Raw genomic sequence first — 21,605 nt, forward strand, 5'->3', positions numbered from 1 at the left:
CTCGCGAGTAAACAAGGGTGTATATGTGGCCTGGGGAAAAAGTTGAAAAGGAGCTAAGTAGCAGATGAAGCCATATGTCACAGTGGCACCAGTTATCATGCTGCAATACAGTAAAGTTTTGTTTTTAATGTTTTTATTTGAATGCATCCTATTCGGCTATATGGTCATCATAATCGTGAATGCTTTATTACTTTGCAACACTTTTATTATGCAGTGGGAGTTTGATATACTCACTCTTTGGTTATTTGTAGTAATTATTTTTTATTTGCATGGGAACTGATATTGATTGGAAATGCAGTTGGATAGGACACACACAAACAATGAATGAAAACAGTGCCGTTACATTATTTGGATTCTTTGTGTATTTTTTGATATAGTAAAGCAAGGCTTGCTGTGAGGCTGTGAGGCAATACATGGAGTATAGCAAATAATACAGAGAGGATCCCAAAGCTTTCTTCTTTCATCCTTTCTGGTCTCTTTCGTGTGTGAGACTCGGAGAACTTCCTCCGCAGCGACAAAAAAAAAAAAAAAAAAAAAGGACTGTTCTCAACTAGTGCTGGGCGATAATATAGATATATTGACAAAATACGTGTCTTGGAATAAGATGTTCGGTTTCTAATAAGTCATACATCGGTTTTGAAACATCTTATTTTAATTTTTTTTTTAAATCAATCCGCTCTCTCGGGCTTCCGCACAGTGCTCAACCCTAACTGCAATAATATCCGAGCAGCCTTACTGAGAAGTAGAATCTAATGTTGTGTTTAATTTAAATGGGAATTTTGAGATTCCAAGGTTTGTGTTGTTTCATTTCGTTGTGTTTCTTTCATATGCTCAGTCATTTTTGTAATATGAAGGCACAGAAGCGACCGCATCTCGAGGTTTCACTGTAATTTATATATTATAACAATAGCATTTTTCCTTGGTATTTGTTGCCCACCAGTAGGCTATTCTGTGCTGGCACATGTGGTAAAGTGCCACCTCTGTATTCCTACTACATTAGTGCCATCTGAATGAGTATTCTCAAATGCTGGGGACAGATTGACACAGTCAAGGGCATGCTTGAAATAAAAAAAAAATAACGTGGACGTGCTGCTTAAAAAAAAACAAAAACAAACAAAAACAAAGACATCTGTGTGCTCACAGATGTCAATGATGTGTGGCTTTAGACAAAGAATAAATAGACTTTGTCCATTCTAATAATTCAGTTTTTTCCTTTGTTTTTTTTTCAGTCATTGTTAAAATATATATGCCAATGGCCAGCCAATCTGTCAATCAGCTCAAGGCGCAATCCTGGAAGACAGGGGCACTCCTACAAGACATGTGATTGGCTCCCGGCGCAACAATTGCCCAGTGAGGACAAGGGTTTGCCCCTTCTGCTGACAGACAGATTGCCTGGCCAGTCAGCTGAGAACAGTAGTCAATCACAAACGAGCGGCTGAAAGGGACCAGCAAAGTGGAAAGAAAGCTTGCGGATCCTCTTACCTTTTGTAATAAATTGGAATTTCAAGCGTCATCTCTGCTTTTTAATCATTTTTGGTTAGCTACTTGCTTGACTCTAGTTAGATGTAGGGCAACTGCGGCTCACAGTGATCCTGACTACATTAAGACAAGACATGAAAACCAAATGGCATAACAGTACAGTTACTGTACAGTATAAGGTTTAATAATTTAAGATTTAATATGTGTACTGCAGTAGTTCAATGTCCGAGGAGTTCCCGTGGCATGTGCATTTACAGTCACCCCATCTGTCTGGCATTCAGGGAACCTTCACAGCGTGTCTCTGCAATATAGCTTTTTTTTGTTTGTTTCATGGAAAAAAATCTGCACTGCACTGAGGGCGTGATAGGGGAGGTGCGAAGAAGAAAGGGATCACTGTATATTCTTCTTAAAAAATGTATCTGGATCCAGATGATTTAATTTTGCAAAAAGAAGTAACTGACCCGACAAGAACGCCTTTTGACCCTCACAGAGGCAAGGTCCCCCTGTAGTCATGAAAAGCTACTTTGGGAGACTGCTGACAGATGCAGACAGCCCACATGTAATATCAAGGTTTCCTGATGCAACCCTCTGACCCTCTTTCTTAGTGCATTTGGTGGGAAGATGAATAAAAATGAATGAGAAAAAAAAAACTTTGTATGATCCTCACAGTAAGCCCTTCCTGATGAATACAAGCGAGGATAGGATAGGGAAAAAACAACCTTTAAAAGATGACAAGACTGATGTTCATCATTTTGGGTTACACATAAGTAGAAGTGCACTTCATTGAGTGGATTTTTAATGGCATCTTATCGGCAACATGAAAATGAGAAATATTACAAAGTTATCTGGATTAGCAGCGTAGTTTCACACCACGGTTTTAATGATGTTTAACTGAGATTTACAGGATAGAAAACAGATGGCTGGACTGATTGCTCAACCTTGGAAAAGAACTCATCTATAGTTTATATTCTGGTTATGGTTATATTGTAGATGACAGGAACTGATCTGGTTCGTGACAACAACTGTACCTCGTGAAATTGGTGGCGATTGGATGGCATGCCCGTGAAGTAAAGGTATTTACGAGGGCAGCTGGCTCACCTTGGAGCGCGGTGGTGCCCGGATGTACCATTTGCAGTCGACCGCTTCGTTGGCGCCAGCCTTCCCGTCTCTGGTGATCTGATGAGACTCGACGATACCTTCCGGACCGACCATGTCGTATTGACATGCTGAAACACACGCGAGTGCACACACACGTGCGCACACGCCAGTGACAGCAACCTCGTCAGGTCAACAAGTGAAACACACAACATTACTGGCATGAAAATGTCATCAGTGGTGCTAGTTATCTTAAAAAAAAAAACATTATTGACAGATTAGTGTACTTCATTTTGAAAGTACTTTGTTACTTAACTTATTACTGAATATGATCATTAGTATAATATTATAATATCACTGTTCATTATGAGAGAGAGAGAGAGAGAGAGAGAGAGAGAGAGAGAGAGAGAGAGAGACTACCTACAGGGGAGAGGCGGTGGTACTCCCAAGTCTGCAAAGTCTGGATCTGAGGAGAGAGCAGAAGAGGGATTCAACTTGAATGCATAATCACAAAAGTGGGATCTTGAGAAAGAAGACACTGTTGAAGACATTGCAACAGTAAAATGAAGGATTTCCCCCGACATTACATGGCTTATCAAAATCAATTTCAAAGAAACGGTGACCCCAAATAAAAGTTGATGCAGGCCAATTACAGGCCAATATTATAACAAACACAAACCGAGTAGGTTATCCTTTGCATCCATAAAAGTTTTTGGGTGAACTTCCTACAAGAACTCCCTACAAGATTTTGCTTCCTCTTTTTGGTTAACTTTCTACCTGATTTTGATTTATGAGATTTTTTTTTTTCATTTATCCAGAACACTTGCAAGGTCACCGATTTTGGACCTGAGATGCTGAGAGAGGGGCCAGACTCACAATCTGTGTTCTCCTGCAAAATGACAAACTGCTGCTCATTGTAAATTCATACCTCTTTCCGCAACGTTCTAGTTTAACAAAAGAAAAAAAAAGGGGGGGGAGGGGGTTAGTGTTAGAGGTATTACAGAAAAATATAGTGGTCCGCATTCAAAGTGGGCCAAACCCATACATTCCTCAGCCTCAGAGATTAGAGAAGTACAGTATCTGGAAAAGTCTTGAAAGTCACCTTGACGTTGAAGTTTTGAAGCAACATTTTGTATAATGTTGCAAAAAATTAAATCAAGAACCTTGGCCGACCTGAACGACCACCTGATTTTCTTCAGCCTCAGCAAGACTTCACCTGAGACAAACTTTGACCACTGCCGCTGTGCATCCTCTGTGTATACAGTATCCATCAATCCATCTATTTTCTAAAGCTCTTATCCTCATTAGGGTAGGGGATAAGTTGGAATCTATCCCAGAATCCTCTGATGTCATCCCTTTGCTGCTCACTAGGGTGCACACTTGTCTGGTATCTGGGAATTGTATTTCATGCGAAGGATCCAAGCTATGAATATTTGACTTTACAACAATGGTACTTTATCACACTGTAACCTTCTAATAGCAGGAATAAGAACAAATCCACTGTATCCCCAGTCCATTGACTTAGAGCTTGTGGTTAGCTCTCATGTGCACACACCCACGCACACAGAAAGGCATTAAATGTGGCTTGAGACGCTTGTAACGACCAGCCGAGGTCACTGTGGAAGAAAGGATTGATTGCACAGTAGGAACAACTTTGCCAAATGTCATGGGCTTTGTCTGTGTATGCTCAATCTTTTTTTTAAAGACATGAGTCACAATGACTGTAACGATATGTTTGAACATGAACATTGTGTGTGCTGCACATGAGGGGCTAGCTAAAAAAGAAGTGACTGAAGCAAACTGAGAAAAATCAAAGAGTAGATATTCTTGGCCTGACTTCAAATCTGGGACTACACCCCGAGGTGTGAAAGCTACTCCCACCATCGGAACATAGAAAAAATGGACACAACCACCATAATGCACAAGCAGTAATTGAAAGAATTGTTCATTGTAGTTTAAAGTGGCTAGCATGACAGAAGAGTGGTGAGTACGTCCGCCTCACACTTCAGGGACCCGAGTTCAAATCCACCTGGAGTTTGCAGGTTCTCCTCGAGCCCGTGTGGGTTCTCTCCTGGCACCCCGGGTTCCTCCCTCATTCCAAAAAATGAGCATGGCAGGTGAATTACACACTCTAAATTGTCTCTGGGTGTGATTGGGTGCGTGAATGGTTGTTTGTCTCTGTGTGCCCTGCAATTGGCTGGCAACCGGTTCAGGATGTTCCCATAGACAGTGGCAATAGGCAGCAGCAGCAGGCCAGCAACCCTAATGAGGATAAGCGGTTAAAGAAAATGGATGGATGGATGATTGGAGCCAAAAAATATTTGAATTTCCACCCATTTATCACAATCCAGGACATTATTTCAAATTAACAGCGAAGAAAATATAAAAACATTCTGATTCAATTACTCTAATAGGCAGAAATGTTCAGCGGTGGGCAGTCCTTCAGCACCGATGGACAGTCTATTGGCCCGTCATCGATGTACACTCGTTTTGCCGAAAGACTGATGAATGATGGAAACGCTCCAAAAAACAACAGAATAAGAATGTCGAAAATGTGTTTTTCATCCATTGTTGTAATCGCTGGGATAGACATTCTGTCAGTCCAATGCCCCCTTTTTACTGATAAAAACACAAGCCAAGTGTTTCGCCTATTTGATTATCATGTTGCTTGCTTCCATTAACTATAAACTGAAATTGCTTTATAGTCAATGACACTATAATGAATTAACTTCACTGAGCAACAGACCAGCACTGGGCACTGACAATTGTCTGACCTGCAAAAACGCCCATCTCTGGAAATATTTCTCTTTTTCAAAGTACAGGACTATCCCTACTTACAAACGCCTCGTTACGAAAAAAAAATATATATATTGTCTCTCATAACGAGAGAAAACACATGTAACATACCACTTTGGGCTGATAAATACATCTGACGTTAACCGTGTTAGCATGTCGTTAGCACTTTGGCAATGACATCACACAGGAAGTACTTCGCATGACTCCAAACAAAACTTAAGTAAATTTATATGCTCAAAATAATCCAAAAATAAATATTATTGCTCCTGTGGACTTGTAAATGATTCCTGGATCACTGGAAATGTAAAATATGAACATAAAATGTTTTATTTTGATTCAATATGAAAATAATCTGTGGTCATGAAGGGCTACAGAAATTTGAGAATATTTACTGCTGGGAAGCAGAAATTTCAACGATTAGACATTTTTAGATTAAAAATTGTCCTTAAATTATTAGCTGGGATGGATGAGTGAATCACTTGCCTCATACACGTTATACAATGTTACAAGTTATAGCAGTATGAAAAACAGTTGGAAAGTATTGTTTTAGAAAATCTAACTGTACTTAAAAAAGTGGCATGTGAAGATAGAGCTAAATGATGAGTTTGCGGCTCTATTTGTTTATATGTGTGAGGTTGCTCTTCTCGAAGTCTATTAGCCTCCTCCGAGATGTGTGGGTGCATGCAGCTGGGAGGAAGACGCGCATGAATGATGAGAAAATCAAAGAGGACGACAGTTAATGAAACAGCGACCTTCAGGTCATGTGCGCTGCTTGCTGCAGAGATTTATGATTGGTTGCTGGCATCACTTAACCCTCTGCCGTCACAAGGCCAAGGCACCTCGGTGGAATACATGCATGTGAACCAGCGCACTGCTATTCTTACATGGCAAGAGAGGTCGCTCCAAAGAGGATACTGTGCTTATAAATGTCCCTCGTGCCCCCCATGACCTTTTAAGAAGAGGGCTGCTGAATTTCAATCAGGAGGCCTCCATTTCACCATCAATCAATTCCTCTGCCTCTCTTTCCATTTTGATTGACTCGATGGATTCTATTGATTGATGGTTTATGTAAGATACGTGCAGTGGCCGAACATAGCAACAATGCGTGCCAAAATAAAATTGGAAAACAAATAAAAGCTACTAGACTTAGTTAAACGTAATGTATACAACCATAGGCCAACAACTAGGTTAAATTTATACTGTAGTTTTAAAAAGCAAGGTTTCCTTCACTAGTAAGCTCTTGTTTCTTTTTTTTTTTTTTTTTTTGGGGGGGGGGGGGGGGGGGGTCTAATCGAGGCACAATATGATTGGTTGCTCGCAAAATGGAATCAACAAGCAGCCACTTTGAACCGAATTAGACACCTATTGATTTTTTTCCCCCATCCTTCTCAATGGTCTTTTCTAAAAATAGCTCACCAGAGATGGGGTACTTTGGACTCTCAAAGAAAATTTGAAACAGATGAAGAATATTACCATTCATTAAATTGAACATGTCATACGTTTTAAATTTTCATCTTTGTTTTAGACTTGAAAGCTTCAAACAGAGACTGAAGCTGTAGCAAAATGGCCTGAAAGTAATTTCATGGCTCCCAATATACTCAGAGATTAACAAACTGGCACGATTAATAAACGTTTCATGCTTTGCCCATACTCTCAATTTAGCTACTTATTTTCATATCTTGTTTGGAATAAAAGTACTTAGGAATATTAATATTTTACATCTGGGCAACAGGTTTTCACACAATATTTTTGTACTGAAATGTGAAATGATAATGTACCTTCTTGTACCTTTGTTGAAATTTTTGTTTCATTTTATTTTATGTAATATAAAAGCCTCACAATTTATAGCTAGCCTCAAAGAGTAGCAGTTGTCCAGATGCTGCTATATTTGTGGAAAAAGGCATGTTATGAATCAAAACATAATAAATGTAAAAACAAAAATGAAACGTTGTCTCCCTTTGTTATTCTATCTTGCAAAGCAGACTGAAGTACTACAATAATTACTTGCACATCGAGAAATTGAAGCAGAAATCATTTTTAATTGAATGAAATCGAATAATTTTGAATAGAAAATCCTTTTTAATCAAAACTCGATTCTGAAACAAATTGGGGAACTCAAAAAAGGATTTCAATCAAATTGTGAGACAGTCAAGGATTCCCACCCCTAAATACATATCATGTTCCCCAAATAGCACACACTTTGAAGGGAATAAGGTAACAAAAGAGTGGCTAAAGCTGTAAACAGCCTACCCTCAGGGAGCAATACTGCAAACTGAGGGATTGCTGAAACAATCACAGAACTACACTAAGCATGGCAGAGGCAGCATGCGCAGATCTCACAGGAAATGATCACATATTGTTAAAAATAGGATCACATTGAGATTAAATTCACAACTACAAAATAACCATAAAATAAGTCAGTTAAAAATACAAGTAGGAAGAAAAAATATATATCTTTAGTACATTTTTAGCGCCAGCCCCACCCATTTTTGCATCTCTATGTTCTCGAACGCCTCGCCTCAGCACTGCCTTGGACTGCCTGTGCAGACTAAAGGCACATCCACATTATCCAATTAGTGCTTTACTTTTTTTCTCCTTTTGGAGATATTTTGCACCGAGTCGGCCAAGTAAACAACCTTTCATTTATCTGTAAAAAATGTCAGCGTAAAACATGACAAACTCGCAAAAATGTGTGTTTAGGAGCACACAGCTGGACAACCAGCAGGCATTTGTGATTATGTATTGTAAATCTTTGCCAATACAAGTGTAATTGTCATGACATTCCAAATGAAAGCTGGCACAATTTCCACAATTGCACCCTATGGAGAGGCCATATCTGTAAGTACACATTGGCTTTATTGTATATGAAAGAATCATGTCCAGTGGATGAATTTATATAGCACATTTATGCTGTATAAAGAATGCTACTGGGCTATTTTTTCTGCTACTAACCTAATTACTCATTTACATGTATTTTGACCTTCTCAATATTGTAACATCACAGTCATACATAAAGGTTTACACACCCAAGTTTATGCTTTTTTTTCAATATTGTTTTGTGGCTGATCAGCTTCAGAAGGGCGTTATGCACGGGACCGGACAGCCACACGGTGAGAGGCGTGGTTTCAACCAACAAGACACATTTCACTTGCTGGTTAGAAATGTTGCAATCAAAAAAAAAATCCCCTTCATATTTCATAAGCAATTAAATCGCCATGAGTCGAAGGTATGATTTAATCATTTTTCATATATTCAACCGTGGATTGTTTTAAATCCCATGATACAGTTCCTTTAAAAGAAAACTTTTGTTGTTGTTGTTGCCAAAATGCTATATAGCTCAACCCTAGCAGCGGCAGTGAGGATTTAGCAGTAGCGAGCCACCATTGCTAGCTTAGCGGAAACATTGTACCCCTTCTGACCTTTACTTTGCCAAACTGTTAGAAATTAGATGCACATTATACTTCAAAAACCGGACCTGAAAGAACGACAAACAAAAACATTTTCAGTGCAAAAAGGGCATGCACAGTAAACCAGATTTTTCTCTTTCAGCACCACCGCATGTTCTGACATCTGGACTGCGTGTGTACGTGTGTGTGTGTGTACTATACCATTCTATTCATGCATCCCTGCATACAGCTCCTTCCCTCCACTTGTGTGGAATTCAGAGCACATCCACACATTGCCACACCCTCTGCTCTCCTCATAAACCTCAGCTAAGAGTGTAATCTTCTGGAGCTTACCGTATTTACCCCTTGAAACAGTGGAAATGCTCTCTTAAACGCCAGGAAGACAGATTGCCATGTTGCCATACAAGCACATATAAGCAGAGGCTAACATGCATTTACAGGGAAATATGGTAAATGTAGAAATATTCAAAAGCACTGTGTAAAGCCTCCAGTTGAAAATAAACAGCTTGCAGCGCAACACCATGTTTACAACGCTCACAGCATTGCAGAGTTTATTCATGTTAGCAGCCAGACATTTAAATTATTATTAGGCACTGATTAACTAGCTTTGCGACGTGTTCATATTTTTAAGTAAGCAGGCAGCAAAGTAAATTCCTAATAAGCACGCCTTCCCAGTGGTTTAGTAGTATCACAGGCAAAACACAATGTTTTATTAATGAGGCACTCTAACTGGGAATTGAAAAGCGCCAAAGCTCCACATCTGAATGAATGAAAGTAAAAAATACAAAGTGTGAATGAGTCTCAGGGTTGGCAGTGTGTTGTAATATCCCAGCAATCTCTCTGATACACACAGAACTCAATTTCCCTGTGGCCCCATTTCCTCTCAGCGGCTCCGCTGTGACATTTAAATAAGCATCTGATTAATAATGTGTGCTTAAGTGGTTGATCAAGCTAATAAAGTGCTATCATTAATCACGGCAGGTAGGACCTCGTGTGAAGTTCAGCAGACATCAAGGGAACATGAGACATTGAGGAGGAAAACGCACAGGTAAGAAGAACTGCATGCATAAAGTTCTTAATTCATTCACTGCCATTGACGTTTATAGACGTCAAAGATCCATTTTTACTGGGCTGGTAGAAAAACAGTTAAACCTCCAAACTATGCACATCATCCATTCAAAACATCTGCACAATGTCATCCTTTATAGGAGCAGGGTAAAAAAACATTAGCATTTGTAGACATTAGAATGTTAAGTAGTTGTAGTTTAGATCTGCACTCTTTCATGAAGAAAAGAACATGGACACAAGGGTCGTGCCCCCCCAAAATCTATTCTTATAGGAATCGTGATTCTCATTTACTCCAATCAATATAATATGCTCCTATATCGGTATTATTTTTAAAATGAAATCGATACGCTTCCTATCGGCTTCTGCAAGCTGGCACGCACGACGCACAAGTGGATGCACAAGCAATGGAGGAAATTGAACCGTCCTCTTTGAAAACAAGTCAGTCTTTTCGTGTTTTGAAAACTAATGTGATGCACAAAAGCCAAGAATTTCACTTTGCTGCTGGAGTAGGACCGTCAAAGATCTGCTGATTGTGTAAGCATTAAAAGTGTCACGCACGCATGTTAATTAAATGCACTAACCAAGAACAACTATTCAAGAAGAAGAGAAAGCAAATTGTCTGCAATCAACGCAACACAAAACTTCAGCATGTACACAATATAAAAGAAAACAAAATGAAATGAAAACAATGAATGCTCATTCCAAATGACAAAACCACAAACACAATATTTGCATACATGTAAATGAATAAAAAAAAAACTGTCTAAACTAAATAACATGTTACAACTGTGACTGATAATGCTCCCAATATGCTTGCAGTTGCACACATTTCATGCTTTGCCCATACTCTGAATTTAGCAGTTAAATTAGGAGTATGGGCAAAGCATGAAACGTGTGCATCTTTTAACATTTGTTTTGTCATAAATATACTGAAAAATATTAATAGTTTTCATTTGGGCAACAGATTTTCCGCATAATATTTTGGAGCTGTGAAATGAGAATGTATCTTGTGCTACCTTTTTTAGCTATACATTTGCACTTGTTTCATAATGTTTTATTCTATAAAAGCTACAAAAATCATAGCTGGCTCCAAAGAATAGCAGTTTTCTACTTGTTTTGGTGAAAAGTGCACATTCCTTACAAATCAAAATTTAATAAAATGTAAATTAAAACGAAGTACCACGATGAATTTTTGCAACTTTGAGGCAGAAATTATTTTTAATTGAATGGAATTGATTCGAATCGAAAATTGTTTTGAATCAAAAATTGAGAATCAGCTCAATCGAATCAGACACCCCAAAATTGGAAGTGACTCGTGAGACAGTCATAGATTTCCACTAATATACAGTAGTAAGAATATTTTTATTTCCTTATGACTGTCCCTTCGTTCATCCAACCACATCCATTCTAATTTGGAAATATTTCCCCAGACTGCTTATACAATATGAAATCTCTTACTGAGGGTGTGAAGCTAAATATTTACATATTAACATTTACTTTGAACAAAGTTCCACAGAAATAACCAAACATAGAATTTTTAGGGGAGATTTGGTTTAAAGTTGTAAATAAGTATTTATCAAGCTTTCTGATTTGTAGCTGATCCACAACCGTCTTAGCGCTGCTCTGGTGTCCAAACTAAGGCCCGAGGGCCATTTGCGATCCACTATCCACAATTCGGCGGCCCACGGCATATACAAAAAAATGCATTTTGACTTGGCACTCAATGCTATCGAAAAATTTTGAAAAACCGGATAATGGAGGCAGTGTTAGAAGAGTGAAAATAATCCTGTTTTGCCTCATCTTTAATGTACACAATTATTTGCTTGCTTAAAGTAATCATAAAAAAAGATAAACATTTCCCTATCATATATCAGATTTTCTTTGTATGCTGACAAACGCTAAACACCTCTGTTATGAATTGTGCCAATTTGCCTGATGTATGACTGGAAACATAACTTAACTCCGATTAAACATTTTAATATAGGCTTTGATGGATGAGAACCCTACTGAACAGGTTGTATGGAATTGGTTTCGGATGAGGATCTATTGCAGACTGATTGGACTTAATGGGTGTCATGGCCAGTTTGTTATTGACTAACAGTGATTAGGAGACACAATGTTGCACTAAGAGTGCCATTGACTATCAATTACACATTGAAACACATGAAAATACAAGAGACAAACCACAGCTGGTGACATTGCAGTTACATTGTTTTAGGTATTCACCAAGGGGAACTAAAGCCATTGTTCTTCACACTTGCATGGATGCAGGGCTTGACCTTGGACTGTATTGAAACGATCATAACGGTAACACACCCTTGAGCCCCAAATGCACCAGTGGGAGTTTTGAATCAGCTTGGAGGGCGGCGTGTCATAGAATTTGATCGCTGCCCTTGTGTGTGAACTTACGCTTCAGGTGATGCATTATTGATCTTTATAAGAGAAGCGGCTATGATACTGTTCCACATTTGTTAAGGTGAATAGTTGTAGTTGGACTCAGGTGCAAAAAATGTGATCGGGACATGCTTAATGGTTGGTGATTTAAAAAAAATGTTTTTTTTTAATTTTCACTGAAGTATTTGTTGTGACAAAATAAGATTGCATGACTTGAATCAGTCATGTGAAAAAAAATGAAATTGGCAGTTTGATTAGATACAAAGTTGAGTTGAATTGAGTTTGAAATGCAATATTACAATATTTAAGTGCAATAAATTCAATCTATCATAATCTCAGTTTTTGTTTGGGTGCCTTCTGAATGTGTAAATATAGTAAAGTGGACCCCTGTGTTACAGCAACTCTGGCTGCGATGTGGAATACTAAGTTTTTTCATCCCTTCTTTACAATATTTTCCCGGCTTTGTGAGGAAAACAACTGTCGTGGCCCTAGGGGGTTGGCTGTATTTGTGTTGTTTTGTCTCCATCTGCAGGCGTTTTTAGGTAATTGCACTTATTTTCTGTTGCATTCTAACTGCCTTGGTGTGCGTCTCCTCACAAAGATGCTGGTCAGCTATTGGTCGGCCTCACTCGTTTCAATATGGCTGAATGGAAAAGCTTTGTTCTATCGCGAGTGATTACAAAACCATATTTATAGTGTATTTTACTGCTTAATTCAAACTTGAATGGGTTAGCCATGGATCCCAAGATTGCTAAGGATGTTTAAGAGAGAAGTACGAAAATGATTTATATGGAAACGAAGCTGGGGATAATCAAGAAATACGAAGCTAGCCTAGCCTAGGCTGCCCTTACTAGGGAATATGGGCATAACAAGTGCCACTCAAAGGTAAATAAATCCTTTCTATATTTTTCATTTATGATGTTTTCCGATTGTAAACATGTATACTAGATATGCGTATCACTTACTATACTATTTTTGTACTAATTGTTAATATGTATGTACAATTTGGATGTTTTTACCTGGTATTCTAAACGCATTAGCTATTTAACATAGGTTTGGATTGCCCAGAATACGGTGAATTCGCCTTACGTGCCCAACCGCGGAATGGATTAATCTCGTAACACAGGGGCCCGCTGTAGTTAGTGTTATCATTAGTTGGGATTTCCAGATCATGACCACCTGATCGGAAATCGGTTGAAATCAGTGCAAAAGAATGAAGTAAAGAAACACTTATATTAATTATTTTCATTTAGAAGGACTATAAAAGTAAACACATATTGCCAAAAGAAGATATTGTCAAAGGAACAAAAAATATTTGTCCACAATACATAACATGGCAACATAGCCCAACACAGTAGAAGTAAACACAGCCAGTGGGGAACCTTTAAATCAGGGTTGCTCAATACGTTGCCCGTGGTCTACCGGGGAGCCACCTATCTAGATGTAGTAGAAATAGAAGTATGGGTACAGCCAGAAGTAGACCAGTGCCTGATGAATTACGGACCAGAAAAAAAGTCAAATGTCACCCTCTAGTGGTGGTCTAAGGTTGGACAAAATTACACTGATGGCCTGACGATTAAAATTTTGCCTGGCTTCAAAAATTGATGGGCGAATGATGACAGAAAAGGGAAGGGGCTCTGATGAATTTCGGACCAGCAAAAAAAATGTAAGTTGCCCACTTCTGATGATTACTATAGTGCACACAAAATGTGAGCTTTTTGTGGTTTTGGAGGACAGTGGGAAGACTCACATTCCACTTCGTCAGCCATTACTTACGGCGATGTGTTGACGATTGGTTTATGTGTGTGTGTGTGTGTGTGTGTGTGTGTGTGATCTACTTTAGGTGTGTTTCTCCAACTAGTCCATTGATCAAGTCCTTAAACGTACACTTCTTATGCCACCTTGAAAGCTCTTGGGAAACACGACCAAGGGCAGGAAGCAGACCAAGAACCACCACTATACACATTCCGCTTGTAAGTATTGTTACACTGCGTCGGGGAGTAATGTATGGCAGAATGACATTTTTTTTCAGTAGGCAAGAGAAAAGGTGTCTTGGGGACCAACATCCTCGAGGAGCACTTAGCGTCTTCGCTGCATCACAGGTGCTTCTGTCTAAGTGACAGACACATTCCATCCAACTTCTATTTGGGAAGCCATGCAATAAATCAACACAACATCACCGCTGGGCCACTTATTACAGCGCACAAGTATGTGGCAGTGTAACTGAGGGAGACAATGCGACAATAAAGGACATTTCCGCAAACAATGGCTGAGCCTTGATTGCTTCCTCAAGATTGCCTTTCATCTCACTGTCACCAGAAGAAGAGGGGAAACAGACTCCGCTTTTCAATTTTCCAGGACCAGGGGACGAATCAGAGGCTCAAACATGTCTGTGTCAACTATCTGGATCAATTTGACCAGCTGGAGTGATAAACTGCAGCCAAATCCATTTTAGCTCGCAGCCAATGCACTCATGCATAGATTTTGGGAACGTCAAATATCTTGATTGCTACTTTGGTAAAGTAATACTTAAGGGGCATTGATTTAACAATGTATATTTTAAGTCCGATTTAAGAATGTGAGGTAAAATACGAGAAAACATTCAAGCAACTTCAGACAAATGGCATGCACTGCTGTTCTGTGACCACCAGAGGAGCTATAAGCCACAAGTACATTTTTATGTAATGCAAGCTGTGGGAAATAGAGTTACAGCCACATCGACATTTATCATAGCACAACTTAAGCAACCGCTGCCTTGAGTCAAGGAAGTGGACTACACCCACGACTGATTGTTAGCCAATCGGAGTACACAAACATCCGAATTGATATTCACACCTTTGCCCTATACTCACAGAAAAAAGAGGGGGAACATGCCAGCATAGAGAGAACATGCCTCACAATTACGATTGTTGACCTTATAATGTCATGATCCATATTGTGTTTTCCTTTTAAGACAGACATCAGATCATATGTTGTATCCTGCTGAAACTCTAATTCTCTCTAATTGTGATTACTGTTTTTTTAAGTTCACATGTTGTATTTTTAATTCCCTTACATTAGTGTTATTGTGATTATTTTCAAACAGACTATTTCCAAGTTACTATTATAAAACATAACAAATGTCTTATGGCGATTCCAACAGCCTCTAATACCACCAGGCTTAGTAAAGTGGACCATCGGAACCATGAAAAGATGCCACTGAAGTGAGTATTTTCAGCACTGCCAAAATGAACTAATTACAGTGGACTATAAACCCTAGCGAGGCTAGCCTACCGTAGCCTAGCCTAGCCTTTTTCGTATTTCTTGATCATCTCCAGCTTTGTTTCCATACTAATCATCTTCTTACTTCTACCTATAACATCACTAGCAGTCTTGGGACCCATGGCTAAATAATTAAAGATGAAATTAAGTACTATAATACACCGTGGTGGCCTCTTAGTGACACCATGATGCCGACCAATATCAGACCAGCATCTTAGTGACGCATTGCAGCGCGGGCAGTTTGACGCAAACAGAAAATGAGAGCAATTTTCTAAAAACGCCTGAAGAGGGAGGCAAAACAGCACAGTCAAATCCACAGGTCATGACAGTTGTTGATGCGGTAAAGCGGGAAAAATGCCGTAAAGAGGCGATGAAAAAACTATTCCACTTCGTAACGTGAAAAAAACGTAAGCCAGGGATGTCATATCCCGGTGGTTCACTGTAACTGGCAAGTAATCAACCATCAAATTAACTTACCACTATTTAAAAATCGAATGATGGATTACAGCTATCGTTTAATGTGAAATTGGCCAAATTTTCTAATTACAGCTTCTCAGCAGTAATTATTCTCTGATTTGACAATAGTCTTATTGTTTTGTGTTTAATCAAAACGTATTTTTACTTTGGAAAATGATGACCGAAGCGGATTTTGATTTCAAAATGTATAGTGAGCACAACACCAATCCCTCTTATGTGCCATTGCTTTACACTAAACAATACTAAATAAACAGTAATTGTTAATAAATAGTAATTGGGAGAAAATTGATTTGCAATGCATGTTAATGCAAAATGAAATTTTATCAGATTATTTGATGATTAAATTAAAGAAACAATGATATAATCAATTCTAAATAAAAAAAAAATCATAATGCTAGCGCTAGTGCTGATTGTAAAATATAAATAGTAAAGTGATGTGTCAATCATTACTCAAAATAGCACAGACAGGAGACGATACCACATTTAATCTTGCAAGGTTAAAATAAACTTTCCTAGTTTACTTTTTAATGAGTAAGCAGTGCTGTTTCCAGTTCCGCAGTCTATTTCCTAAACAGTTAGCCTGTTTAATTTACCCAAATGATCTTGATTGGAAGATTGAGGAATTGCGTGCCAGTCAGAAAATTATGTTTTGAGGAATTGTGTGCCAGTCAGAAAATTGTCTTTAGAGTGAGAGTTATCGTGAAGGTGGTGCCAAGTGATTCTGGCCATTTTGTTCATCATTCATTCTGTGTCAAGCAAAAACAATTATTGCATAAATTTGACTGAACTTGAGAAAAACAACCAATTCACTAAGTTAAACAGGATTGTATAAATTGCTTCCTCCATAAATAAGCTCTGTAATGCAATCATGGCAGAAGGATGAACAAGAGAGAAAATAAATTTGAACTCACTCTCTATTATGTCTTAAATCACAGTCAAGTAAAATTCCAAGGTGGAGACCTGATGCATTATATCTAACGCTATTATTGGTAGCTTTATACTTATTGGTTTGGAGCAGCTTAATTTCCAGCAGGACCCTTTTGATCACAATTCATCAAAATTCACAACATAGCTGTCTCCAAGAAGAGGTGACACACACGCACACACACTTTTTATTTATGGTGAAATGAACTCAAATTGCTCCGCAAGGAAAAGGAAAAAACAACAGCTTCCAACGCCTTCAACACTGGTGAGGCGTTTACTAACTGCTCACAACGTGAGAAATCTGACATACACTTAACTTAGCACGTAACAAATGTATAACTTACGGATATAAACATAAGAAAATATGAAGAGTTAACAAAAAATGAGATTTTTTATGTTTTGCTTTAGTTTTTATTAACGTTGCCAAAGTGTGTGTGCATCTTATACACAGTAATATGGAAAACACCAGAATTTGACCCCAAAATTAAAGGTGTGTCTTATACACAGGTGCATCTTATGTTTGGAGAATTACGGTAATTCCCTTTAAAATGATACATTAATCATTTGAATGTTACATAATACATTTCGATGTTTTTTAAAAAACATTTTCAACACTTTGGCATATTCAGCTTTTAACTGTGCACATGGTCTACTGATCCCTTCTTTTCATACTTTTTGATTACAGTTTGAACCTTTTGGCCACTGGGAAATGCAAGTCCAAACCTTATGGAGGTTGTTTTTGTAGAAACCCCCAAATGGGCAAAAAACATTTTAACAATTAGAAGAATCTTGTGCCCAGTTTTTCTATCATGAAAATCTATTCGAATAGCACACATGTTTATCCAAAAAACGGAACTGTGTGTTCAGTATCTGAGTCTAACAGCCAAGAAGATCTATTGCTATAGGACCCATCATTACTCTGCTTTCATCTACCTGGATTGATATCTCTCTTAACTGAAGCACCAGCAGCCTGAAATCAATACCATGGTATCAAGATAGCAGCAATTCGAAAGCTGCCGCGCACTCTTACAACATACAGCCTTGCTCTGTGACAAATAAGGTATGGAATGCGCTGACTGATTCAACCGTTTGTTCAACCTTAAGGTGCAGTTGCACAATCCAGCGACACAATCAAACATGCTGGTGACTTTGAGATTGCTTCAAAAGCCCTAATTGATGGAGACACGTAAATACACTAGAGCTCTGTGCACTGACACTTGATTAAGTCCTCGCTGGCACAGCGGCAAACATGAGGATGCGCCACACTGGGCATTAATACATCCTTCTTTCCTTCTCACGCCCCAGTCACAATATATTCATGTTCAAGGAGCCCTCAGCATGACAGTTGTTACTGAGAAGCTGAGACGTGCTCATCATGATCAATAATCAAACTTCACAACAGGGCAGAAAATAACTGTAAAAAAATAACAAAGCATCTATAAAGGGTTTCTTTCAAAATGACAAATAAAATATGGGTCATAAATCCAGCTCAATCTCAAGACACAGGACAGTGGATGAATAGCGGTAGGAAACCTGAAAATTTGCACGGAGTCGATTTGCATGCATGCTAGGCCGTTTCCAGATGTTCCATTTTGGCACGTCTTCATCATGCCTGCGCCTATAAAGGCACAAATAAAGCATCTTTGTCCCCCTTCTGTTGGTATCCTGACTTCAAGTAGGAGCAGCCACTAAACTGAATCCATAATCAATCTCAAGCAATGGGCTCACTGTGAGAGTGCCCTTGAGGGCTAATCTATATGTGTACCTTGTGCTTAGGATGGCCATGAAATATAGCGAATCCGGGCTTGGATTCTTGGAGGTGTCAAGGAAAGCTCATTTTGGACCTCATTCATATCCTGTTTTCTTTTTTTTTCATCTAATGGTCCTAGATCCGTTTGAGGTAATCTTTATTGAAAAAGTGCAAAACTACCAACTACCTGACCCTTGTATGACACTGAACTTACATGTCTTCTTTCTTTCTTTTAATAAAAAAAGTGATTTTAATCTCTGTGTGTAGAAAGGCAATATTTGTTCCAAAATGATAACCAATGACAGCCGATAAAAAACAAACCTCTGTCACTGCCTCAGCATTTTTCACCTGCAGCACAATCACTTGGAGTCTTTTTTTTCTTAAATCAGGAAAATCAGGAATTCGTCCCTTCAACTATTTTCTACAGTGCTTGGTATATATTACGAGCACATGAACATGTTCAATACATGGGATTTTACGTAACACAATTAAATTACATCACCTATGTAATGTGATGTGTGATTAGAGGTGCACGCGATTTCAAAGAGATAAATGATATATTTTACTTGATCAAACTCCTAATTTTGATTGTTCTTTTGCAACCAAAACCCTCCAAAACATCAGGTAGGTAGATCTAATATTAATTTTCAGACATAAATTACATGAGACAAGATGTCTCAGGAGATTGAGTCCACGAAACAAGACAATTTTGAAATTTTCACTATATTTGGCAGCATTTTACCAACACAAAACATTGACAGAAAAGCACATGTCAAAATCAACAACCAAAAGCAAAAAGATCTGTGCACAGGCTTTCCTCTTAAATGTGGCTTTTCCATATACGATTTTTTGTTTTTAAAAAAACATCAATACTAGTCAAGCCCTCCATCTGGAATAAGCAGCATCCTTTAACTGCTGCAGTACTGTATTTTCTTTCATGATAATATTGATATTGCTACCGGTTAAAAATAGTCCTTTGAGTAAACCATAATTAAAAAAAAAATGAAGTTGAAAAAGGAAGTTAAAAAACAGAGAAGTACATATAGCATAAACAACAACTCTAGTGAGTCCTCCCCCAACCCTAATCAGAATTTGAATTGTTCAAATTCAAATGCTGCACAACCCTAGTTTTTTATTATGTCCAGGTTGATCTTCAATTTATTCTAAAAACATGGAAAAATACAGTTCAGTTTGAATTGTATAGTATAAAACTGATTGGCTACAGTTTGACTGGCGTGCCATGCTGTTCTTTATTTTTGTGATTTAGTACAATATACAGTACCTATAATGCGAGGTTGTACACACATCTAGTACAATGAGCAACAAAGTATTATCCTCTACTGTGTGCAAACTGTACATGACACAGTGCCACAATGCAACATGTATAAATGCTTGTGCTCTTTGTAAAGCACAACAACTCAGAATTGATTTTTCTTCATAATCCGGATGATTACAGCAAAAGATTTGGTTGCTTAAATCCCCTCAAAACAATACAAACCTAGTCTGTCTGCCAAATCCACTGTATGATATCATTTTATTTTTGTTGTTTTTATATTGTTCAATTAAGGTAGGAGTGCTTTCGGGACATGTAGCCAACCTTTGCATCCAGAAGCAGGACTTTTGTCAAGTATTTAATCTTTGACCCTTTTTTGTAAAAAAAAAACAAAAAAAACCCACAGTATTGCACTTGTCTTGTTTGTATTCTACTTTAGAATACTGTAGATGCGTTTTGATCATGTGCGAGAGGGAGCGAGAGAGACTATCAAAGTGTCAGCCTACCTCATGTTCTGTCATCCTTTCACCGTTTCATTCCAAAGATGGACAGCTTCTGTTTGACTCTCCTCCTTCATCTCTCTGCTTGAATCCATCACTTCAAAATGTCAAATGAACCTGCTTGGTTTGACTAACTGTCAGTACTCTCAGTAATCCAATCTATCATTAATGTTACAAATCTCTAATCTGTATCTGATTGTCAATCTTTCAGAAATCCTCTTCCTCAAAGGGGATTGCAGAAATAACCTGCCAACTACTAAGTTAGTGGAACAAACAAAGTATTTATTTTTGCCACCTGACCTTCAAACAATAGTAGTAGAGGTGTAAAAATAGTAAGTTTGCAGTTTTACAGCAGTAATGTGGAGTGTATCATCACGTAGCATGCAAGTGTCCTCATTTATCTCAAATCAATTGGAGGCCTCTTGCATTTGCAGCTTTAAGCATGGATCAGACCTACTTGGCAGGAGGACGTTGGCCTGCCACACTAACACAAAACGGATGCTCGCCAAACGCTAGCCCTTGGCGTTTCCCTGCAAGGACACCACAACATGCTTTATTATACGCAACAAGTCTGTAGGTGTTGAGCATTGGTATATAAAGATAGCAAGATGTGACCTCAAAGTCACCCTCTAACACTTCTTACTCTCGATACAATCACTCATTATCCTTTAAGCGCATGCATTGTTTCATGGGTTAAATCTAGCACTTCTGTGGAAATAAGTGAAATAAATACCATTTATGCTGGACACAGCACGATGAGCCAAATGACAAGATTAATACTGGTTAAGCTCTCAGCTAGAATATTACACAACAGGTCGGACCTCTTGCTCAAAAACAAGAACCACTTCTGGGGGCAAAAACATCTTCATATATTTGATTATACCATGCACGACTGTTGTGCGTTTCTAACAATTAACTTGTAAGTATTAATCTCTTCTAATGTTCTGAACGAGTACCCTTTTCCTGGAAAGAAAACATGTCTTCAAATTTTGATCAGCAATCAAAGTTAATTGATTAATTTACAATTAATCGATTATCAATTTAATGGACAACTATTTTAATAATCAAGTAGAGCCATTAGAGCCATCGTTTGAGATCAAATGGTTTAAAATTCAGCCTCTCGACTGTAATCATTCATTGATTTTTGTAGTCTTTCATGGAAACATACGATATACTTTTAT

General features: G+C 38.3%; 1 protein-coding gene across 3 annotated transcripts in view; it reads right to left on the minus strand.

Annotated features, from left to right (window-relative positions):
• The window catches only part of neto1l (neuropilin (NRP) and tolloid (TLL)-like 1, like), a 66,433-nt gene that overhangs the window by 21,442 nt on the left and 23,386 nt on the right, over positions 1–21,605 (minus strand). For all 3 annotated transcript variants that reach the window (XM_088402090.1, XM_088402089.1, XM_088402091.1), the window contains 2 exons: positions 2,999–3,040; positions 2,578–2,705 (listed from right to left, as the gene is read on the minus strand). In XM_088402090.1, coding sequence (XP_088258216.1) covers positions 2,578–2,705; positions 2,999–3,040 — 170 coding nt within the window. The remainder of the gene's footprint in view (positions 1–2,577; positions 2,706–2,998; positions 3,041–21,605) is intronic.

The sequence above is a fragment of the Hippichthys cyanospilos genome, chromosome 19, assembly GCF_059441005.1.
Source record: "Hippichthys cyanospilos isolate Australia breed blue-spotted pipefish chromosome 19, RoL_Hcya_1.0, whole genome shotgun sequence".
In the NCBI taxonomy this organism is placed as follows: Eukaryota; Metazoa; Chordata; class Actinopteri; order Syngnathiformes; family Syngnathidae; genus Hippichthys; species Hippichthys cyanospilos.